This window comes from Dryobates pubescens, chromosome 15 (assembly GCF_014839835.1).
Source record: "Dryobates pubescens isolate bDryPub1 chromosome 15, bDryPub1.pri, whole genome shotgun sequence".
In the NCBI taxonomy this organism is placed as follows: domain Eukaryota; kingdom Metazoa; phylum Chordata; class Aves; order Piciformes; family Picidae; genus Dryobates; species Dryobates pubescens.
In genome coordinates, this window is record NC_071626.1 from 6,832,382 (window position 1) to 6,850,810 (window position 18,429).

The 18,429-nt window shown below is 58.0% G+C and overlaps 1 protein-coding gene across 1 annotated transcript; it reads left to right on the forward strand.

The window, feature by feature from the left end:
- The first annotated feature begins 8,121 nt into the window (after positions 1-8,121).
- Positions 8,122-18,162, forward strand: SHISA8 (shisa family member 8). Its single transcript, XM_054167833.1, has 4 exons — positions 8,122-8,739; positions 16,427-16,551; positions 16,645-16,785; positions 17,360-18,162. The coding sequence occupies exons 1-4, from the start codon at positions 8,192-8,194 to the stop codon at positions 17,668-17,670; spliced, it is 1,125 nt and encodes a 374-aa protein (XP_054023808.1). The 5' UTR covers positions 8,122-8,191; the 3' UTR covers positions 17,671-18,162.
- The last annotated feature ends 267 nt before the right edge of the window (positions 18,163-18,429 follow it).

Here is an 18,429-nt window from a genome sequence, read left to right on the forward strand (position 1 = left end):
CAGGAAGCAGAAACACTTTGAGATATACCAAACCCAAGAAACAAGCCCTGGGTCACAAGCTCTCCAGCCCTAGGCTGCTGGAAATGAGGAGATGGCCTGGGAAACATTAAACACTTGCCCTCCTACTGTCTCCTTGGCATCTCCCTTTGAACACTCTCAGGGATGCTTCCAGTGGCTGCTCTTACCCTTCCTTCTGAGGGGCTCAAAGCCACAATGGCTTCGGCTGACATTCCTGGGTGACAAAGGACTTGTTCCACCCAGAGCACTGATCTGGTGACGTCTGTTCTGCCCCCGGGCTGGGACTGGGAGGCAGACAGAAAGTGCTGTATCCAGCGAGAGCAACAAGGTGACTCCTGATTGCCACAATGAGGCTATCGCCGGCGCCGTGCAGGGATGATTCCCACAGGGGGCAACGCGGCACGTTTGATTTCCAGCCTCCCAAAAGAGACAGAGGCTTAGTGCACAGTGAAATGTCACCGGGTTAATGACAGGAGACCTGAAGCAAATCCCTGACGCTAATAGGATTGAGCTGCCTTCAGCAGGTCTCACTGGCAAAGGAGGATCAGTCCAAAACGAAGCTGGCTCAAGAGCCCCTAGGCTCCCCGTGGGCGAGGGAGCTCTGCCCGAAGCCAGCCCTCAGATAGATAAACCCTTCTCCTTCCCCTCTAATCCAGGAAAAAGAGACATCAAAGGATGAGTGCATCTGCCCTGGGACCACTCTTGGTAAGCCAAGGGCAAAGAGAGCCCACAGTCTGCTGATGGAGAGGGGGAGAGCTTGGCACACGCCAGCAAAAGGGAGGCAGGAGGAAGGTGATCGTCTGAAAGGCAGCACACTGCTCTGTGTGGAGACAGCGTGCAGAGGTGACAGGCCCACAGTTCCTTGATCTTCAAGGTCAGGCTCAACAAGGCTCTGAGCAACCTGATCTAGTGGAGGGTGTCCCTGCTCGTTGCAGGGGGTTTGGACTGGATGGCTTTTGGAGGTCCCTTCCAACCCAAACCATTCTATGATTCTATGTATATAATTTCTTTACCCTCTCACTCGCCCCTGATCTGCTGTGTGCCCCCTTCCCTGGTATTAGTCAAGGACCTTTCCTGCCCAGTTCTGCTCATGAGCCTTCTCCAACACCTGCCCAACCCCCTTTCTCAGGACACATCCCTGTTTGCTTTTTCATCCCTTTGCACCTCAGACATGGGCAGGGGTGGGAAGCCTAGGGCTGGAAAAGGGTTATTGTAAAATTATTGCAATGCTGAGCTCCTCCACATCCCTGCTGGAGGAGGCACAGGGCAGAGCAGGCAAAGGAGGAGGTGTCTGTGCTCCTGCTGCCAGTGTCCCAGTAGCCAGCTTCTGTTCTCATGTTGAAATGTTTTCCTTGTAGAAGAAGAGGAGATTTCATCCTCTTGCCAGGGAGTTTGCCAGCACTGAGTAGCCAGCTTAGCTGCCCTGACCAGCCTGACCAGCACACAGGCTGTAGGAGTAGACTGGCTGCTCCTGCTGTTCCAGTTACCTCACTTCCCAGGGCTTCCCTTGGCCACAGCAGGTCCACCTGACCTCTCTTCTAGATGGAAGCCAGCACATACCTGTACCTTTCCATAAAGCACTGACACAGGCATGCTCCATTCCACCAGGCACTTATATGTATGCAAGTGTCACACACGTGCAGCCCCCCCATGCATTTACACACATGCTCATGCACATAGGTACAGCTCCTCACATGCATGTGCACCCACATCCCTTGCTGCACACTCAGCCTCATGCACACAGGTTCACATGCCTGTGCCCTCTTCCATGTTCCACATTCCCCATGGCTCATCAGCACTGACACCCCCTTACAGCCACACACAGAGTCACATGCCCCTGGCCCTCACCTGTGCTGTGCAGGGGTGATGAGCCCCCGACAGAGAATCATGGAATTGTGAGGGTTGGAAAGGACCTCAAGGATCGTCCAGTTCCAACCCCCCTGCCATGGCCAGGGACACCTCACACTAGATCAGATTGCTCAGAGCCACATCCAGCCCAGCCTTAAGAACATCCAGGGATGAGGCTTCTACCACCTCCCTGGGCAGCCTGTTCCAGTGTCTCACCCCCCTCACGGGGTAGAACTTCTTCCTAACATCCAATCTGAATCTACCCACTTCTATTTTTGTTCCATTCCCCCTAGCTCTATCATTACCCGACACCCTAGTAAGTTCACATTCCCCAGCACCCGGGGATGCAGAGGGGCAGTAGGTTTGCACAGAGGCACGCTGCTGTGCTGGCCACGCTGCTCCGTGGGCTCCAAACCTCCCACGGCACCCGAGTGCACCTGGCAGCTGGCCAGCGCCTGTGCCAGAGCCTGCGCTTGGCACGGTTTGCCCTTCCCGCGGAGAGGCTGCGCCCGCTGCTGCCGGTCTGTCGCCGGGGCCGGCACACCGCACGCTGCTCCTGGCCATATGGCCTCCTCTGCCAGCCCTGCTTCGGCCGCCAGGATGTGCCCCCCCAGCCCCCAGCAAATGCCAACAGCTCGCTCTGCTGCCACCGCCATCTCGGGTCCTGAAGCGCGGGGGGGACAGCGGAGGTCCCTTTTGCTGCCACAGCCTGGGTTTCACTGCTCCACAGTTGGCAAAAGCAGCCCGGGGCTGGCCACGCTGCCTCCTGCCCACTATGCAGCGGACCCCCCCTTTACACACAGCGGTCTCCCCCAGCCCCGGGGATGCCCCGCACGGGGACAGCTGCTCTCATCCCTTCTCCGTTTGGGTGCGTTTTGCCCTAAATGATTGCAGTTTGAATCAGTGCCTTGCATGAGGGGTGCTCAGGGAAGAGAGCCGCCAGGGGAGGGGAGATTAGGGAAAGGGAAGCACAGCCAGGGCTGCCGCCACGCTGTTGATCGAGCTGGGCTGTGCACCATTATCTCCAGGTGTGCTTATATAGCCTTTCAGTGCTCAGAAAAGCTGGTGGGAATTTGATTTAAAAAGGAAAGCAGAGGATTCTCAGGCTCTCTCCAGGACAGCAGCAGGAACTGACCACACAATCCCAGCGTGAGAGGGAGGTTTGGATCTGGACTCTTCACAGGTATTGGTGAGGTGATAGTCCAACACCCTGCCAGTTGCCCCAAAGCTCAGATGAGTGTAAAGGGGGCTGCCAAGACCCCACACCCATCTGCAACACAATCTCCAGGCTGAAACAACAAAGCCCCCGGGGCCGGTGAGCTGCAGGTTACCTGCACAGGGGGAAGATTTACCAGCACAACTCCCACCACCAGCACAGTCCCTGGGATTAATCTTAAACACAATGTCCACATGCAGCCAGCCCCACCAGGACCCTTTGAGTCACAGCTGCTGCTCAAGGGGGTGTATCTGGGGGTATAGCTGCCCTCTAACAGTGGCAGCCTGGGGGGGAGTTTGTGCTGCCAGCCCTGATCCTGCTTGCCCGTGCCGCAGCACAAATGAAAAATAAGCCCTTGCTTTGAGCTGATTTTCTCCTGATTCCTCTGGATGTCATTTGGGTTTGAATCCATCCGCCTCTGGGAGGCTGGGAGCTCGGAAATCTCGACTTCTGAATGTCTGCAATTATGATCATAATGGTAAAGGCACATATGCTTCTGTGTGCTCTATAAGCCGTTATGAGGCACGGCTGCTGTTTTACAGCCGTTTTACAGCCACCGCATCAAGCACAGGCAGGGGAATAAAATCCTTGTACACACTGGGCTGGAAATAGGGTGGTTGGGGGCTGCTCTGGGCTCTGCTGCTTGCATCCCTGTGCCCACTCCCAGATAATTTAACTTCACACTGCTTTTCTTCTCAGTGGTGTCCAGTGACAGGAAAAGGGGCAATGAGCCCAGACAAAGTGGAACACAGGAGGCTCAACGTAAAGGTAAGGAAAAAATGTTTCATTTTGTGGGTATCAGAGCACTGGGACAGAGTACCCAGAGAGGTTGTGGAGCCTCCTTCTCTGGAGGCATTCAGTACCTTCCTGGATGTGTTCCTGTGTGGTTTACTCTAGGTGATGATGCTCTAGCAGGGTGGTTGGACTAGATGATTTTCAAAGGCCCCTTCCAACCCCTAACCTTCTGTGATCACTGACACCAGAAGCCCAAGATCTCCTTTGGGTTCCCTCATCTGTTGAACCCATGAGGACATGCAGAGGGGAGCAGCATCTTACTGTGCTTTAGCCTAGCACCTGACCCTGGAGATCTCTCAGCCCAGCCTTAGACAGCGAGTCTGGGAAAACACAGGAGTTCCCAGTGGGATACTGATGGTCAAAGACCATAGTGAAGACAAATAGAAGCAGAGCCTCTTCCCTGGCTCTACCTCTAGCTGAAACTGCAGCAGCTTCAGTAGATGAAAGTTTGGAGTGAAGCATGTTTCTTCAGGGTGTCCTGGGGGATGGGGAGGTGTGGAAAAGGCCAGTGCCCCACGTTCTCCCAGGGAATTAAGGAGCTCTGCTTTTTCCTCTGCCTCGAGGCAGGGGACAGCGTTGCAGTGCGTGCTGGAAGCTCTTCCTGACAGCCTTCCTTCGCCTTCAGCTCTTCCCAGCTGATGATGTCGGGCTGATTTGCAAGCGGCAAAACCCACTCTGGCAGCGCTCCTCAGCACACAGGCAGGAGATGTTGGCTGACAGGAGCCCTCCTGCCTAAGCACAGCTCTTTGGCGTGGGGCATCCACCCCACATCAGCACTCTTTCCTCTGTTCACCCCTTGGGCTGGGGGCTAGCTCATTTTTGCATGGCAAAAATCGCTTTCTGGAGCAAATGTCTCAGATTCCCTGGCTCTAGAAGGGGCTCCCTGGGTAATTCTGGGGCCCCAATCACCCACCTCTGGCTTTCTCCAGGAGCCGATTCCACCCCAAAGCCTTCTACACTTAGAGAGGCTTCCACGGCTTTGCTTCTCATTGTCGATGGTGATGGCTCCCTCCTCCGGGGAAGGGCCTGGCAGCTCTGCCTGGCTTGCACCCCTGCGATCAGTGAGGATCTGGGTCTTTTGGGCTCTCCGGCTGTGACAGAAAGGATCTCCAGATTGCTGTGCCCTGCCAGAAACAATCTGTTTACAGTGTCAACACTGGGTGTATGCCTTTCCACTCAGCATGGAGCTGCCCATATCCTATTTCTGCAGGCGCAGAGACACCCTTCTGCAGTCCGGGTGGCACTGTCACTGCAGGGGATATTTCTGTGATAGCCTCCAAGGCTCGTGGCCAAAGCCTGCAGGAGCTCCTCTCTCAAATCCCCAACATTTCCAGCACATCCTTCTTTTTTTTCCTCAGGAGGTCTCTGTTGACATGAGTTTTCCTATGTGGGCTTGCTGCTGATTCTCAGTAGGTGAGAGATGTGGGTTCCAGGCTAGAGGATTTCCCTCCTTCAGCCCTCTCCCTTTTGGGAGGCAGCTAGTGGCCCTGTCATTGATTTGATGAAGAGGAGCTGACGGCTCAGCAGGGCTGCGGGCTCCAGCCCCCGGACACCAGTGCTGCACAGAGTCAGACCCTGCTGGGTCTTGCCCTGTGCACCAGGGATGTGCCAAGGGGGTGGTCCTACACACCATGCCCTTGCATTTGGTTTCCTTCTGGGTAGATGCAGGCAGATAATGCCTGTGAGCAATGCTTCCTCCCTCCCTCTCACTCCCAGAGACCCTTTGAATCAGCTGCTTCACACTCGGTAAACATCCTCTCTCCCTTAAAACCATTCCCTTTCTCCCAGGTCACACCAAACAGCCATTTCCCAGCCAACTCCTCAATTTTTGGCTAGTTTTTCACTCAACCTGCTAACAGCCTGCTAAAGCCTCCAGGCTCCCAGGGAGGCTCTGCTCACACGCACGTCGGGAGCAATCGCCTGGTGCCTGGGAAATGATTGCTGGCATCACCTGGGCAGAGAGCAAACTTTGCTTGCACAGCTTCTCTCAAGGCCTGCACTGCTGTTGGCTATTAGTGCTAACGACCCCCAGGTCTGCCACTTCCAGCCGATGGGGCTTTTAATCAGAGAGCCCTTCTGAGATTCAGGGAAAGTGTGGCTTTTGGAGATGTGCTTTTTCTTCCACCTCACTGGCTTTTTATCTCTTTTGGGAAGCTCTGGAGGCTGCAAGCTACCTTACCTAATGGATTTCTATTAGGTTGCAGCACTTGGGGGCCTATCGGACACGTCCCAGGCTCCAGCTGCTCTCCTTATCCATGTTTTCAATGATTTTAGCTTTTGCCAGCTTCCAGATGGGAAGCGGCTGGGGGCCTGCAGGCCCCAGGCTTGGTGACCGAGAAGAGGATATTTTATCCCCTAAATCCCTCCTGCAGCAAAGCACAGCAGCGTTTCACCTTCATGATGGGGAAAGCTGCTTGTGCAGAGCTCTGACCTGAAGCACCAAGTCAATGTAAAGCACAGAGGATGATGATGGTGTGTTTCATTCCCTGTTGCAGCACGTGGCACAACACCTTCTCACCTGAGCAGCTCATGGTGGCCAGCTCTGGCTGCGTGTGCCTGTGGGAGGCTGTTCAAGCTCTCAGCCAAGGCAGGTGTCACTGCAGGAGGTCTACATCAGTGTGAGACCCTCAGTCTACTGCTTGTGGTGGACAGGTAAGAGATGGGTCCTGAGGACAGGCTGGTCTGCCTGGGGGGGATTCGGCACTGATCTGAAGGAAGCATTTTGAGGGAGCTAAACTTCCATGACCCACTTAAACCCACCTAGAATGTCCTTGTGTATCACTGCTTGCATAGGGGCCAGAGTTCTTGTGTCAGCACTGTGCAGCCCAGAGGCAGCCCCATTCCCTAGACTGAGGTACCAACAGGGCAAGGAGGAATTCAGTGTCTTTCTCCCAGAGCATGGAGGAAAAGATTTCCCCAAGTGGAAAGAGGGTGATGGTGGATCTGCTGCCCTTCCCTGGTGCAGGTCAATAGGACTGTCCAGAGAGGATGAACTCCCACGTGTTGTCACCCCTTGCCTTGGCCACCCTTGTCCTGGACTGTACAATGTGCCAGTGCTGGGAGAAGGGCTTGGTGATGCCTCTGTTTCACCACCCTGCTCTTGCTTCAAAATCCCCAGAGCAGGGAAAGTAAATTCCACCCTTTTGGAGAAGGGGCATGGAAGTGTGAATTAATGCCATCTTTATGGATGGCACCAGCCAGAGAGCAGAGCAGTAGGTGCACATCACCCAGAGAGGTCTGGCCTTTGAAGCTTAAATGAGGGTTGTCCAGTGGCTTGCTAAATATCATTGTAGTTCTGGGGGTGCCCCAGTAGCCCTCAGCTTGGCCTGTCCTGCACATCTCCCATGCACAGTTCCCCTCTGACACTCCTAGGGGTCTGGGGCTGCTTGTCTCGCCTCTTCCCTGCTTGGTCCCCAGCTGTGGGGCTGCCAGAGGACATCCCACTGTCCCGGGCACTGTGTACCCCGCTGCCCAGCACACATTGGTCTTGCACCGCAATGTGCCAGGCTGCCGCCCCGCAGCCCCGGCCGGGCGGGGGGTGTCTGGCAGCAGGGGCGTGGAGGGGCTCCTTGGGTGGACAGCGTGGGGCGGGTGCCACGCGTGCCCGGCTACCCGCCGCGGCAGTCCGACGGGGAGGGCGGACGTCCTGCCTCCCGGTGGCGGCGTGAAGCCTGGCAGAGGACTTGGTGAAGGACCTTCTCCGGTTTCCTCTGGAGGCTGCCAGGCGGCGAGGGAGCCGAGCCCCCCGCTCCTCGCTGGCCGCGCCGGATCCCTCCCCCCGCCATCCTCCTCCTCCTCCTCCTCCTGCTCCTCCCGCTCCTCTCGCCTGGTGCGAAGGCTTTCGCTGCTTTGCCCTTTTCTTTCCTGCCGTCTCTCCTCCGCGGAGCGCGGTGCCGGGAGGCGCGGGCAGAGGCGCGGGGATGGGGCGGCCGCCTGTCCCCCGCCAGCCTGCCCGCTCCCGCTGCCCGCCGCCGCCGCGTCCCCTCCCCGACCGGCGGGAGGGGACGGCTCTCTCCCGCCGCCCGCCTCGCCTCCTTATCTGAATTTCTGCCCGTCCGCCGATCTGGGGAGAGGCGGGGAGGGGGGCTCGTCCCCTTGCACTTTTCCCACCCCCCAATTATTTTTTTTTTCTACCCTCTCTTTTGCCTTCCTCCCTATCACCTTCCCTGTCCCCCCCCCCCCCCCCTCCCTCCCCCCCCCAACCCCTCCAATCCCCGCTTCTCAACCCGTTCCTTCTCTTCTTCTCCACGGGATCTCTTCGGCGGCCATGCGGCCGGTCCCGGGCGAGAGGCTCTAACTCGCCCCCTCGCCCGAATGGCCCCCCGGAGCCGCGGGCGGATGGAGCCGAGCTACGTCGTGGGTATCTGCTGCCTGGTGCTGCTGGAACCGGGCCGGGTGTGGAGCGGCGAGCCCGGCACCGCGGGGCCCGGTGAGAATGGGAACAGCAGCCAGGCACCGGCGGTGGAGTCCACGGCCCCCGCGCCCACCGGGGAGGCACCAGCGGGGGGAGATCGCTGCCGCGGTTACTACGACGTGATGGGGCAGTGGGACCCGCCGTTCAACTGCAACGCCGGCATCTACCAGTACTGCTGCGGGACCTGTGGGTACCGCTTCTGCTGCCAGGTCAAGCCCAGACGGCTGGACCAGAGCGGCTGCTCCAACTATGACACCCCCAATTGGGTCAACACGGGCCAGCCGCCTGCCCGGGTGGATGAGACCCCCGAGGACCCTGCTCGAGACAAGACCAACATGATCGTCTACATCATCTGCGGTGTGGTGGCCATCATGGTGCTGGTGGGCATCTTCACCAAGCTGGGCCTGGAGAAGGCACAGGGTCCACAGACAGAGATGAACGTCTCCAGGTAAAGGACTCCGGTTTCCCCCACCTGCCCTCTTCAGTCCCCCCATGGGTGGCAGCTCGTGTCTCCAGCCCCCTGCATGGGGTGAGCTGTGGCTTCATGCTGAGGATTCCAAGAGTGTGAGATCCCTAGAACCCCCATCCCAGCATGCTGAGACACCAAGAGGGTGGCCAGGACAGCCTTCATGCAAAGGGGTCGTCATACACCCATCCCCTCCCAAAATGACCTACTCTGTCCCTTGAGGAGGCTTGTCCCTGACTCAGGAAAGCCACCCAGTGGGGTGGATAAAAAGCAAGCTATGGGATGTGGCTCCCTCCCCTTAAAGCCAAAGCTGTGGTTTCCACTGTGTGGGGTAAGGCAAGACCCAGTCCAGCTGTGAGCGGGGTGACTCAGGACTGCAGTCCCCTTGGGCTCAGCTTCACTGGCAGGGCAGTGGGAGAGTGTTGTAGTATAGATGCAAAGACTGCTCTGCCGTGTGTGTGTGCACATGTGTGTGTGTGTGTGTGCACACGTGTGTGTGTGCAGGGGTGTGCATGACTGCCTGCCTCTGTGCGGCAGGGTGCGATATAGCCCTTCCATGGCGGGACCAGGCTGCACAGCCCCTGGGCTCAACCTCCAGTGGAAAGTTGGGCAGCCTTCACACCCTGTGGCTCCAGCCCCTGTCTTTTTAGCCCTCCACTGGGGCTGAGTGCAAGGCTGGCAGAGGGAGGCTGGGATGCCAGGCACGCTTCAGCACTGTGGACCCCCTGCACCTCCCCCAGATCCCTCCTAGCTCCTCTACCTGTTGGTGCATTTTCACCTCTCCCTCTCACACCGTTCCTGGCTCCAGATAGTCGTTTCTCACCCCATTTCAGCCTCCCCCTTCCCTGGCTTCTGTCACTGAGTTGTCACGAGTGGCCAGGCCTCAGCCACGCAGGGTGCACTGGGGACAGCAGAGTTATATGCCCGACATTGGGACGCATGGAAACAGGCAGAAGGGGCATGTGAGCCCCTGGCCTGGGATGGAGAGGTGCCAGGCTGGGCAGAGTCGAGGAGGGTGTGGCAGGGCAAGGCAAGACGTGCAGGCAAGGCCAGGCAAGAGAGGGCAGGGCTGATGGCCTTAGTTACAGAGCCTTGCTTTTCCCTCAGCTCCTCTGCTTAGGTAGGTTTTTCTTCTCCTTCATTTTTTTACATTTCTTTTTCCCCCCCCTAACCATCACATCCAGTGAATTCAACACTTGGGAGCAGCTGCTGGCAGCTTCAGCATCCCCAGTGCAGCTCTGACCCTGTGGCTCTGATTCAGAGCTGCCCCCCCCCCCCCATCCTCTCCCTGTTTCACACACAATGCACATGTGTGCACATGTGTGCCCAGGGGCAGAGCTAAAGCAGGTTCACCAAGGTGGTTGTGCTGTGCTCATGCCATGGATGCCCCGAATCAAAGGGGCAGGGATGGAGAAGGTACCCAGCAAAGGCTGCAGGAGCAGAGAAGCACCAAGGGCTGAGCCAAATCCCTTGGTGAGCAGAGGGATGCAGACTCTACTTTGCATCTTCCCAGTGAGGACATCAAGCCTGGTGATAACCCCATTTTTATGCCATTCTGGTTAGGGATTTTAGCTTTAAAATAACCCCTAAAGCAGGGCTGGAGGCAATGATTTCGGTGGGACATGGAGGGAGCTGCCCTGATTGCACATCCCCAGCACAGAGACCTTCACTGCTTCTCCGGTGGGCCCTGCCTCCCCCTGCCCACCTGGGGCTTGGGCAGCCACTGGGTGCTGCATCCTAACCCTGGACTCGCTGCACTCCATCCCTAGACTTGCCTTATTCCTTGTATCCACCTAGGGGAACAAAGGCTGACGCCCCAGGCTTGGAGGAGGGCTGTGTCTGGGCATGGACAGGGGTTGCACGGCCCTCCTGAGCCCCAGGAGGCAGTTTTGGGGGCATTGATGCTTTGGTGAGGAGCTCAGCTCGGTGCTGCTAGCGCCCGTGCCTCCCCCGCCGTGTCGCCTGAGAAAGTGCTGGCACCTTGACAGGATCAATACGGCCCCTGCCAGCCTCCCGACTCCCCTTCCACTCGCCTGCCACCAAGTCTTTTTTTGGCCTCTCCCTCCACCTCCTGGGAAGGAGATACTGCACTTGGAGAGGGACCAGCCCCTGGGACACCTAGACCCAGCTCCTCGGCCGTTCTCCCATCATGAGCTGACAGCCAGGCTGTTGCCACTCGCTGTGGGGCTGTTTGCTGCAGGTAGCCTCAATTCTGTGCCACCAGAGCCATGTGTTTCCCCATGTCCCCCTCCCTTTTGTGCAAGTCCAAACTTTCCCAGTGAGTTTGGGGAGACTGGTGCCTTTTCTCTGTAAAGCCACACATCTTTCAGGCACTGGCAAGCAGGCAGGGAAAAGGTGAGTTTTCATTCCTGCCTTTGTGGAACAAAATGAGAAGGGTACCTCTATCAGTATGGAAGTCAGGAGAGGTCTTGCCATCTCCTGCGTCCTGCATAAGCCACAAGCAGGTCTGGTTGTGTGGGGATGGAGGCTGGCAAGCCACAGTAGGGCAGGAGTGGTGCACTGGGTACAGGCACAGTGCCAGGCCAGGGTGGCCTCCCAGGTGCTTAAGCAGACAGTGCCAGGGGCTGGGTACACGGCACGGGCATTTGAAGAGGGATGATGTCACCTCCATCCCACTCTCTTCCTGATCATCCCAGGCAATCCATTTCATCTTGGCACCTCTGAGAGAGAGGGATTATTTCTACCTGCCTCACTCCAGTACCCATGCACGGCCCAAAGCATGGGCAGTGCCATCTCGCCTCCCTTATGGCGCCTCAGGTAGGAGCTTCTCATTTGCTCCTCAGGCACCGCATTGTGGCCTTGGGCCAGCTCCTTGTTGCACGGCCGTCTTGGTAACCATTCCCATCCCTCCTTCCTGCCGGGTTTTTTCCGTTTCTGGGGAGTGCTGCTTGCTGCCCTGGACAGCTCCCACCACCGCTGCTTGCAGGCTTCCTAAACGAGGGGGGAAAGTCAACCATTTCTGCACCTCCAGATGTTCATCACAGTCCTGATCCGAGCCCAGGAGAGTTAGCAGGACCAGAAACCTCACAGGCTTCCCCCAGATGGAGACACCTGAGCCCTTACCCAGTGTGTTCTGAGACCCTCATGCCTCAGCAGCCTCCAACAGAGCTTCTCCCTTTAGCTTTGGTCCACCCAGAGAAGCAGGCACCCAAGCAGTTGCCACTACCTGGTGCTGCCTTCCTCCTGCAGGGCCTTATGGCAGCTCCTGCAAACCGCTCTCCTTCCTGCTCGGCTCGCTCTTGGCACTCATTCCCGGCACTCGCTCAGCCTGGCCAAACCCTGTGTTGAGTCAGGAACACCTGCCCGTGTTTTTCTTCAGGCCTTGGATCCCCAGGGACATGAGGTCTTTGGGGGCCACTGGGATCTGGCTGTGCCCACTGCATGAGAGCAAGCACAGACCTGGCACCTCCCTCTGATACCTCCTGGTGGGGCATTGTGGGTTATAGCTGGGCTGAACATCCCTATGGGAAGAGCTGGATGAGGAGCATGCCTCTTAGGGGCAGCAGGAATGCTGGAGAGGGGCAAAACAGCTGATGGGAGCAGGGGCCCTGGCAGCTTCAGTATCCAACCCCCAATGCTGGATTTTTACTCTCTGAGTCCCCCTGTACTATTTGGGGGTACCAAAACCCAGCCCCACAGTGCTTTTGACTGCACCAAGTGCTTCCCTGGTAATGTTCCCATCCATAGCCCTGCCTGTGGTGGTTGTCCACAGTAGCAGGTGGCAGTGAGGAGGTGTTAGCAGGCAGCAAGTTGTGGTGTGCTGCTTGGGCTCTCTGGGGAATGAGAGAGGGGACACAGGTCCATCAGGCAGGGAAACCCTGTTCCTGGCCTGGACACAATGTGCAGCCAGGTGGGCTCACTCCCATTGCCCATTGCTTTGTCCAAGCTCTGTTACCTGCTGCTGCAACTCCAGGTGTGCAAAGGCACCTTGCTAGCCCCATGCCTTCCTGAGTGTCCCAGCCCCACTGGGCAGGTGTGCCACAGTGTCCTTGCACAGATGAGCATGCCCTGCCCTGAGCAGGTGTGCTGTATGCCATGGCAAATGTTCCCCCAGGAGGTGAAGGTGAAGCTGCAACTGGGTGTGAAGGCAGAGTGGCCAGCCAGGGTGCCAGCCCACCCACAGCTGCAGTATGCCACACATCTCCTCCACCACCACACCTCTGCTTCAAACCTCACCCCCCTCCCCTCAGCTGGTGGCTGCCACCTTCTGTGTTCCTTCAAGGGTTCACCCCATCTTGGGCCCATGTCACTTCAGCCATCACTCCATCATCTCTCCTCTCTTCTGGAGGCTGCACTCATGTCTCCTCCCATTACTGCCTGTTCCCTTGCCCAGGATTTGCAGGCTTTTTCCTGTTGGGTTTGTGTCTCTCAAAAGTGGCCCTGGGTCTTGCTCCAACATGGGGACATCCATTCCCTGCACCAGCAGCTCCCCCAGGGATAGCTCAGGAGCACTGAGCACTGGCTGCCAGCTCCCGCTGTGGAGCTTTCTTAGCCTCCATCATCACTGCTCCTAGACCTGCCTCTTCACTTGGTCTCCAGGCTTACACCAAACTGGTTTGGGGCATCTTGGTTGCATCTGTCAGCAGAACTAGGCTGGCCACAGAGCTGCATGGCTGCATGGACGAGGCTGTGCTCAGTCAAGCTGAGTGGCTAACAGCCTTCACAAACAGCCTGATGCACTCAACAGTTGTAGCCACTGTGGAGGATGGAGATCTCAGTGGTGCCACTCAGTGTTGTGTTGCAGATGAGCAGTGCAGGTTTAAAACTGCATCTGTCCTGTGTTCCCCACTTCCACCCTAGAGCCATTTTGGTTCCACAGACTGCTGGGTGACTTAAGAAGATGCAGCCTGACCTTACCCAAGTCCCCCAGGCATGGGAGCAGGCTAGGGCTCATAAAATCCCCTCTCCCCAACAAAATAAACCCCAAAGATACAGTGAGAGAGCAGCTCCTCAGCGTAGTGTCACACTTCAGGTCCACCTCCCCCCGCACTGTACCGCTGGGAGACAGGGAGGGTGGTGCAGCCCCCAGGGGCCCTGCTGGCAGCCTTGGCTGGCTGCACCCCTTGTGGTACAAGGTGGAGGGGCTGAGCCCAGGTGTTGCTGAAGGCTCATGTATGCTTCTCACCTTAGCCAAACATCTCGTTAAGAGCCGCTCGTGCCACATTGCTAATTGTCATCATCCACACAGCCCCGGGGCAGCTGGCGTGGAGGGCAGGCTGACGAGAGAGAGAGATGGATTTATCTGGAGAGGAAGTCACAGATAGAGGATTGCTCAAGCTTCATAAATAGACCCAAGGAAAAAAAAATAAAAATTAAATTTAAAAAAATAGGTCAAATCACATTGAACTTCCTGGTGAAGCAAGCCTGTTTGAGGGCTGGGCCCCAGGGACAGGCAGCAGCCAGCGGGGAGGGGGACAGCAAGCAGCGCACCCCGGGGAAGGTGGCAGCTGACAGGGCGGCAGCTCCTTGGCTTGACAGCCCGAGCCCACGGCTTCGGGGGATGTGCCTCCCCCCCCCCCAGCCCTGCCTGGGTACAGCCTGCAACCCACCCACACGTGTGCCTAGAGCTTCTCCGGGTGCAGGTGCCAAAGCAGCCTGGCTGGGCTCGGAGTTGTGGTCAGTCAGCTGCAGGAGGGTTCCCGTGGAGATGCAGGCTTTGAGCAGCTGCAGGACAGAGGTGCCACAGCCTCACCAGGCAGCATCTAACCACACTTGCAGGGGAAAAAAAGTAGTTTCTGCTGTTTAAACAGCGTTCCCGTGGTTCAGCTTGCACCTATCACCTCTTGTTGGCATGGCAAGGTCCTTGTGGCACCCTCCCTTTGGGTATTCACTTACATTGATAAGAGCCCTCTGAGCTTTCTCTTCTCCAGGCTGAACAGTCTGAGCTCTCACAACCTTTCTTCATAGTAGAGCTGCTTCAGTCCCTTAATTGTCTTTGTGACTTTACTGGACTTTCTCTAATGTGTCTATGTCTCTCTTGTACTGGGGGAGACCAGAACTGGAGTCAGGACTCTAGGTAAGGCTTCACCAGTACTGAGCAGAGGAGAAGGATCACTTTCCTTGGACCTGTTGGCAATAGCTTGCCTAGGAGACCCATTTGATGTCCCTGCCTCAAGGGCACATTGTTAGTTCATGGGCATCTTAGTTTCCACCAGGATCTTCAGGCCCTTTTCCACCAAGCAGCTGGTCAGCTCCCAGCATATACTGGTGCAAGGGCTGGTCTCTGCAGGGAGAATAGCAGCTCCCCTCACCAAAAAACCCTGTGTTGACAGGAAAAGCCCATTCTGTTCCAAGACTTGTTGTAGAAGGCCATAATGCCCCTGCTCCAGCACCAGAGGTGTGCTTCACCCTGGCATTGCTGGTGTGCCTTGTCCAGTATGGCCAGAGTGTCCTGCTCCAGCACCAGAGGTGTGCTTCACCCTGGCATTGCTGGTGTGCCCTGTCCAGTATGGCCAGAGCGTCCTGCTCCAGCACCAGAGGTGTGCTTCACCCTGGCATTGCTGGTGTGCCCTGTCCAGTATGGCCAGAGCGTCCTGCTCCAGCACCAGAGGTGTGCTTCACCCTGGCATTGCTAGTGTGCCCTCCAGTATGGCCAGAGTGTCCTGTTCCAGCACAAAGAGGTGTGCTTCACCCTGGCATTGCTGGTGTGCCCTGTCCAGTATGGCCAGAGTGTCCTGCTCCAGCACCAGAGGTGTGCTTCACCCTGGCATTGCTGGTGTGCCCTGTCCAGTATGGCCAGAGTGTCCTGCTCCAGCACGAAGAGGTGTGCTTAACCCTGGCATTGCTGGTGTGCCCTGTCCAGTATGGCCAGAGTGTCCTGCTCCAGCACCAGAGGTGTGCTTCACCCTGGCATTGCTGGTGTGCCCTGTCCAGTATGGCCAGAGCGTCCTGCTCCAGCACCAGAGGTGTGCTTCACCCTGGCATTGCTGGTGTGCCCTGTCCAGTATGGCCAGAGTGTCCTGCTCCAGCACCACCCGTGTGTCCCTCCCCAGCACTGCAGTCCCACCGCGACACGCTCAGTGCCAGTGTGTCGCGGTGGGACTGCAGCATCTCTGTCCGTGAATGTTAAACAAAACAGAGCTTTATCTTATGTAATAGTCTTTAATGTTTAATGCTGTTACTTACAAGGAGGGCGTTAGGCAGGCACAGCGCATGCACCAGAGGCTGCCGCTCGCTCATCCTCATCCCCAAAGAAGCTCAAGTGGCCTCTCTAATCCCTTCCTCGGGGGCTTCTCTGCTTTGAAGGGTCTTGAGTGGAGGTGTGGCCTCCTCTCCCTCCTTCATCAGGCTCTCACTTCAGCTGAGGCATTGCTTCTGCTGCCATCAGTTCAGGTTCCTCTGGCTTAGTTCATCACACCCTTACAGCAGACTCCAAGCCATGCATCTCGCTTGTCCCCCTCACCTGCTGACACTCCTGGCTACTGCAGGGCTCAGCTCCAGCCAGACCCCAATGCTCTTTTGGCAAGGCCTTACCAGCCCCTGTCCAACAGCTGAGTTGGGAGCCAGGGTGTGCTCCTTGCTTCCAGTAGCCATTTCCTAGCCCCAGCCTGCCCACCTCTGCCCCCAAAGAGCAGGGTTCAGAGCTGAGATGCATTGGTCAGTCCATTGGTGTGGGCTATTGCCCTAATGGCCCTTCACCCCTCCCCAGGACGCTGACGGATCTCCTGAAGCAGCCAGGCCATGGCCCCTCCGAGCACATGGACGGCCTCATGGGGGGCATGCAGGTCCCACTGGGTGAGGGGCTGCCCCAGGGCCCCCCCAGGAATGGCACAGGTAAGGCATCAGCGCGGTGGGGAAAAATAAGCTCCCTTGGGTGAATGAAGGCAGTGAGAGCTAAGTGCCCTGCTTGCCTCTGTGCCCCCCCAGACAAACCACCCTTGAACAATGCGGTGGCCATAGCCCCCTCCCTGGGGCGGCCTCACAGCCACAACAAGCGTCTGCCACTGAGCAGCAGCCTGGCCCTGCCAGCCCCCACCTATGCTGCCTACGCCACCCTCAAGGCTGGAGGTGAGTGCCACTATCACATGGGATGGGATGGCAGCCGGGGGGGATGCTCCCTGTTGACCTCGAAGGCAGACAGGGAGGGGTATGGGAGCTCACAGAAGAGTGTGGGCAGGATGAGCAGCCCAGTCCCCCAGGGCTCCTGGGGGGAGGCAGAGGACCTGCAGCTCTCCCATAGCTTCCCTGATCTGCTGCACTGGCCAGCCAATCAGTACACAGGATCCTACAGGGACCCACTGCACCCCTTGACCAAGCAGAGCTCAGGATCCCCCATGGACACACTGCACTGGCCAGCCAATCAGTACACAGGATCCTGCAGGGACCCACTGCATTGCTCAGCCCATTGGCATTCAGGATCCCTCACAGACCCACTGCACTGCCCAGCCAATCAGTGCTTAGGATCTCCCCCCGGCCCTGCAGCACTCCCCAACCAATCCACGGTCAAGATCCCACCTCTCCTCAGCCAATCGGCACCCAGGATCTCTTCCCCAGCCTCCCCAGCCCCTGCCCCGCTCGGGGTCCCCCTACTGACGGACGGGAGTGTGCCTGTGGGGGTGACACCGTGCCCCTGTCCCCGCAGAAACTGCTCCCGAGGACTTCTACCGGCGGTTCGGGGGCTCAGAGGTACCCCCTGCCGGCACCCTGTCCTTCCCTGCTGCTGAGAGCCCGGCGCTGCCCGAGGGCTGCCCAAAGGTCAAGGGCCCCAAGCTGCCGGGGGGCGCAGCCTTCCTGGGGGGCTGGGAGGGGGCTCCCCCCCGCGGCCCCCGCCGGCCTGGCCTGGCAGCCCTGCGTGGAGAGGGGCCGCCCGAAGCCTTCCTCCCTGCCACCCCGCTGTACGGCCAGCCCGCCCGGCACCTCGCCACCAACAGCAAGACCGAGGTCACCGTCTGACAGCCGGCACCACCGGGGACCAGGGCCGGGGCTGTCCCCGCACCCGAGCAGCGCCGACGTCCTCCCACCGGAGCGAAGTAACGCAGGTGCGACGGAAGCCACGACGGCTGGCCACGAAGCTAGCCCTCCTCCCCTGGGATGGGCGCTGCTGGCTCTGCTTCACCATCGAGGAGGCGCCGTGAGCCAGGCTGTTTCTCTCATTGGGACAAGCTTCAGCTGCTCTCAGCCCACTCCACGAAGAGGCAGAGCCAGGGACACTTTGGTGGAGCAGGCTGCTTATGGGATGGGAGCTAATGCCGGACACACCACAGCCCCCCCGGGGTTGGAGGCACACATCCTGCTGGGACCACGCACCCCAGCCTAGCTCCCACGGCCAGGTCGGGGAAGAGCAAGACAAAGCACTCTCCCAGCACTGCCGGCAGAGCCCGAGCAGCCTCCTTCCCTTCTCAGCTTCCCCTTTCTCACTGCCCCAGCCTCCACCTTGTCAATAAATAATGCATTAAACTGTATAGCCTTAGTATGGATTGGCTGCAGGGCCCCACACTGCTCCCAACCCCTTCCCCAGGGGCAGCAGGGTGCAAACCCACTCCTACAGGGCCCAGGAAACACACACTACCACCACCACCCCCTCCCCGTGGGACATGGTGGGGACAGTTTCCAGGGCAAAACCCTTCAAGCAGCTACATAAAAACCAAACAGATCTCCTCTGTCTGAAGTTTAATGTTTCTGACAGAGTTTTACCAGGGGGAGCAGAGAAAC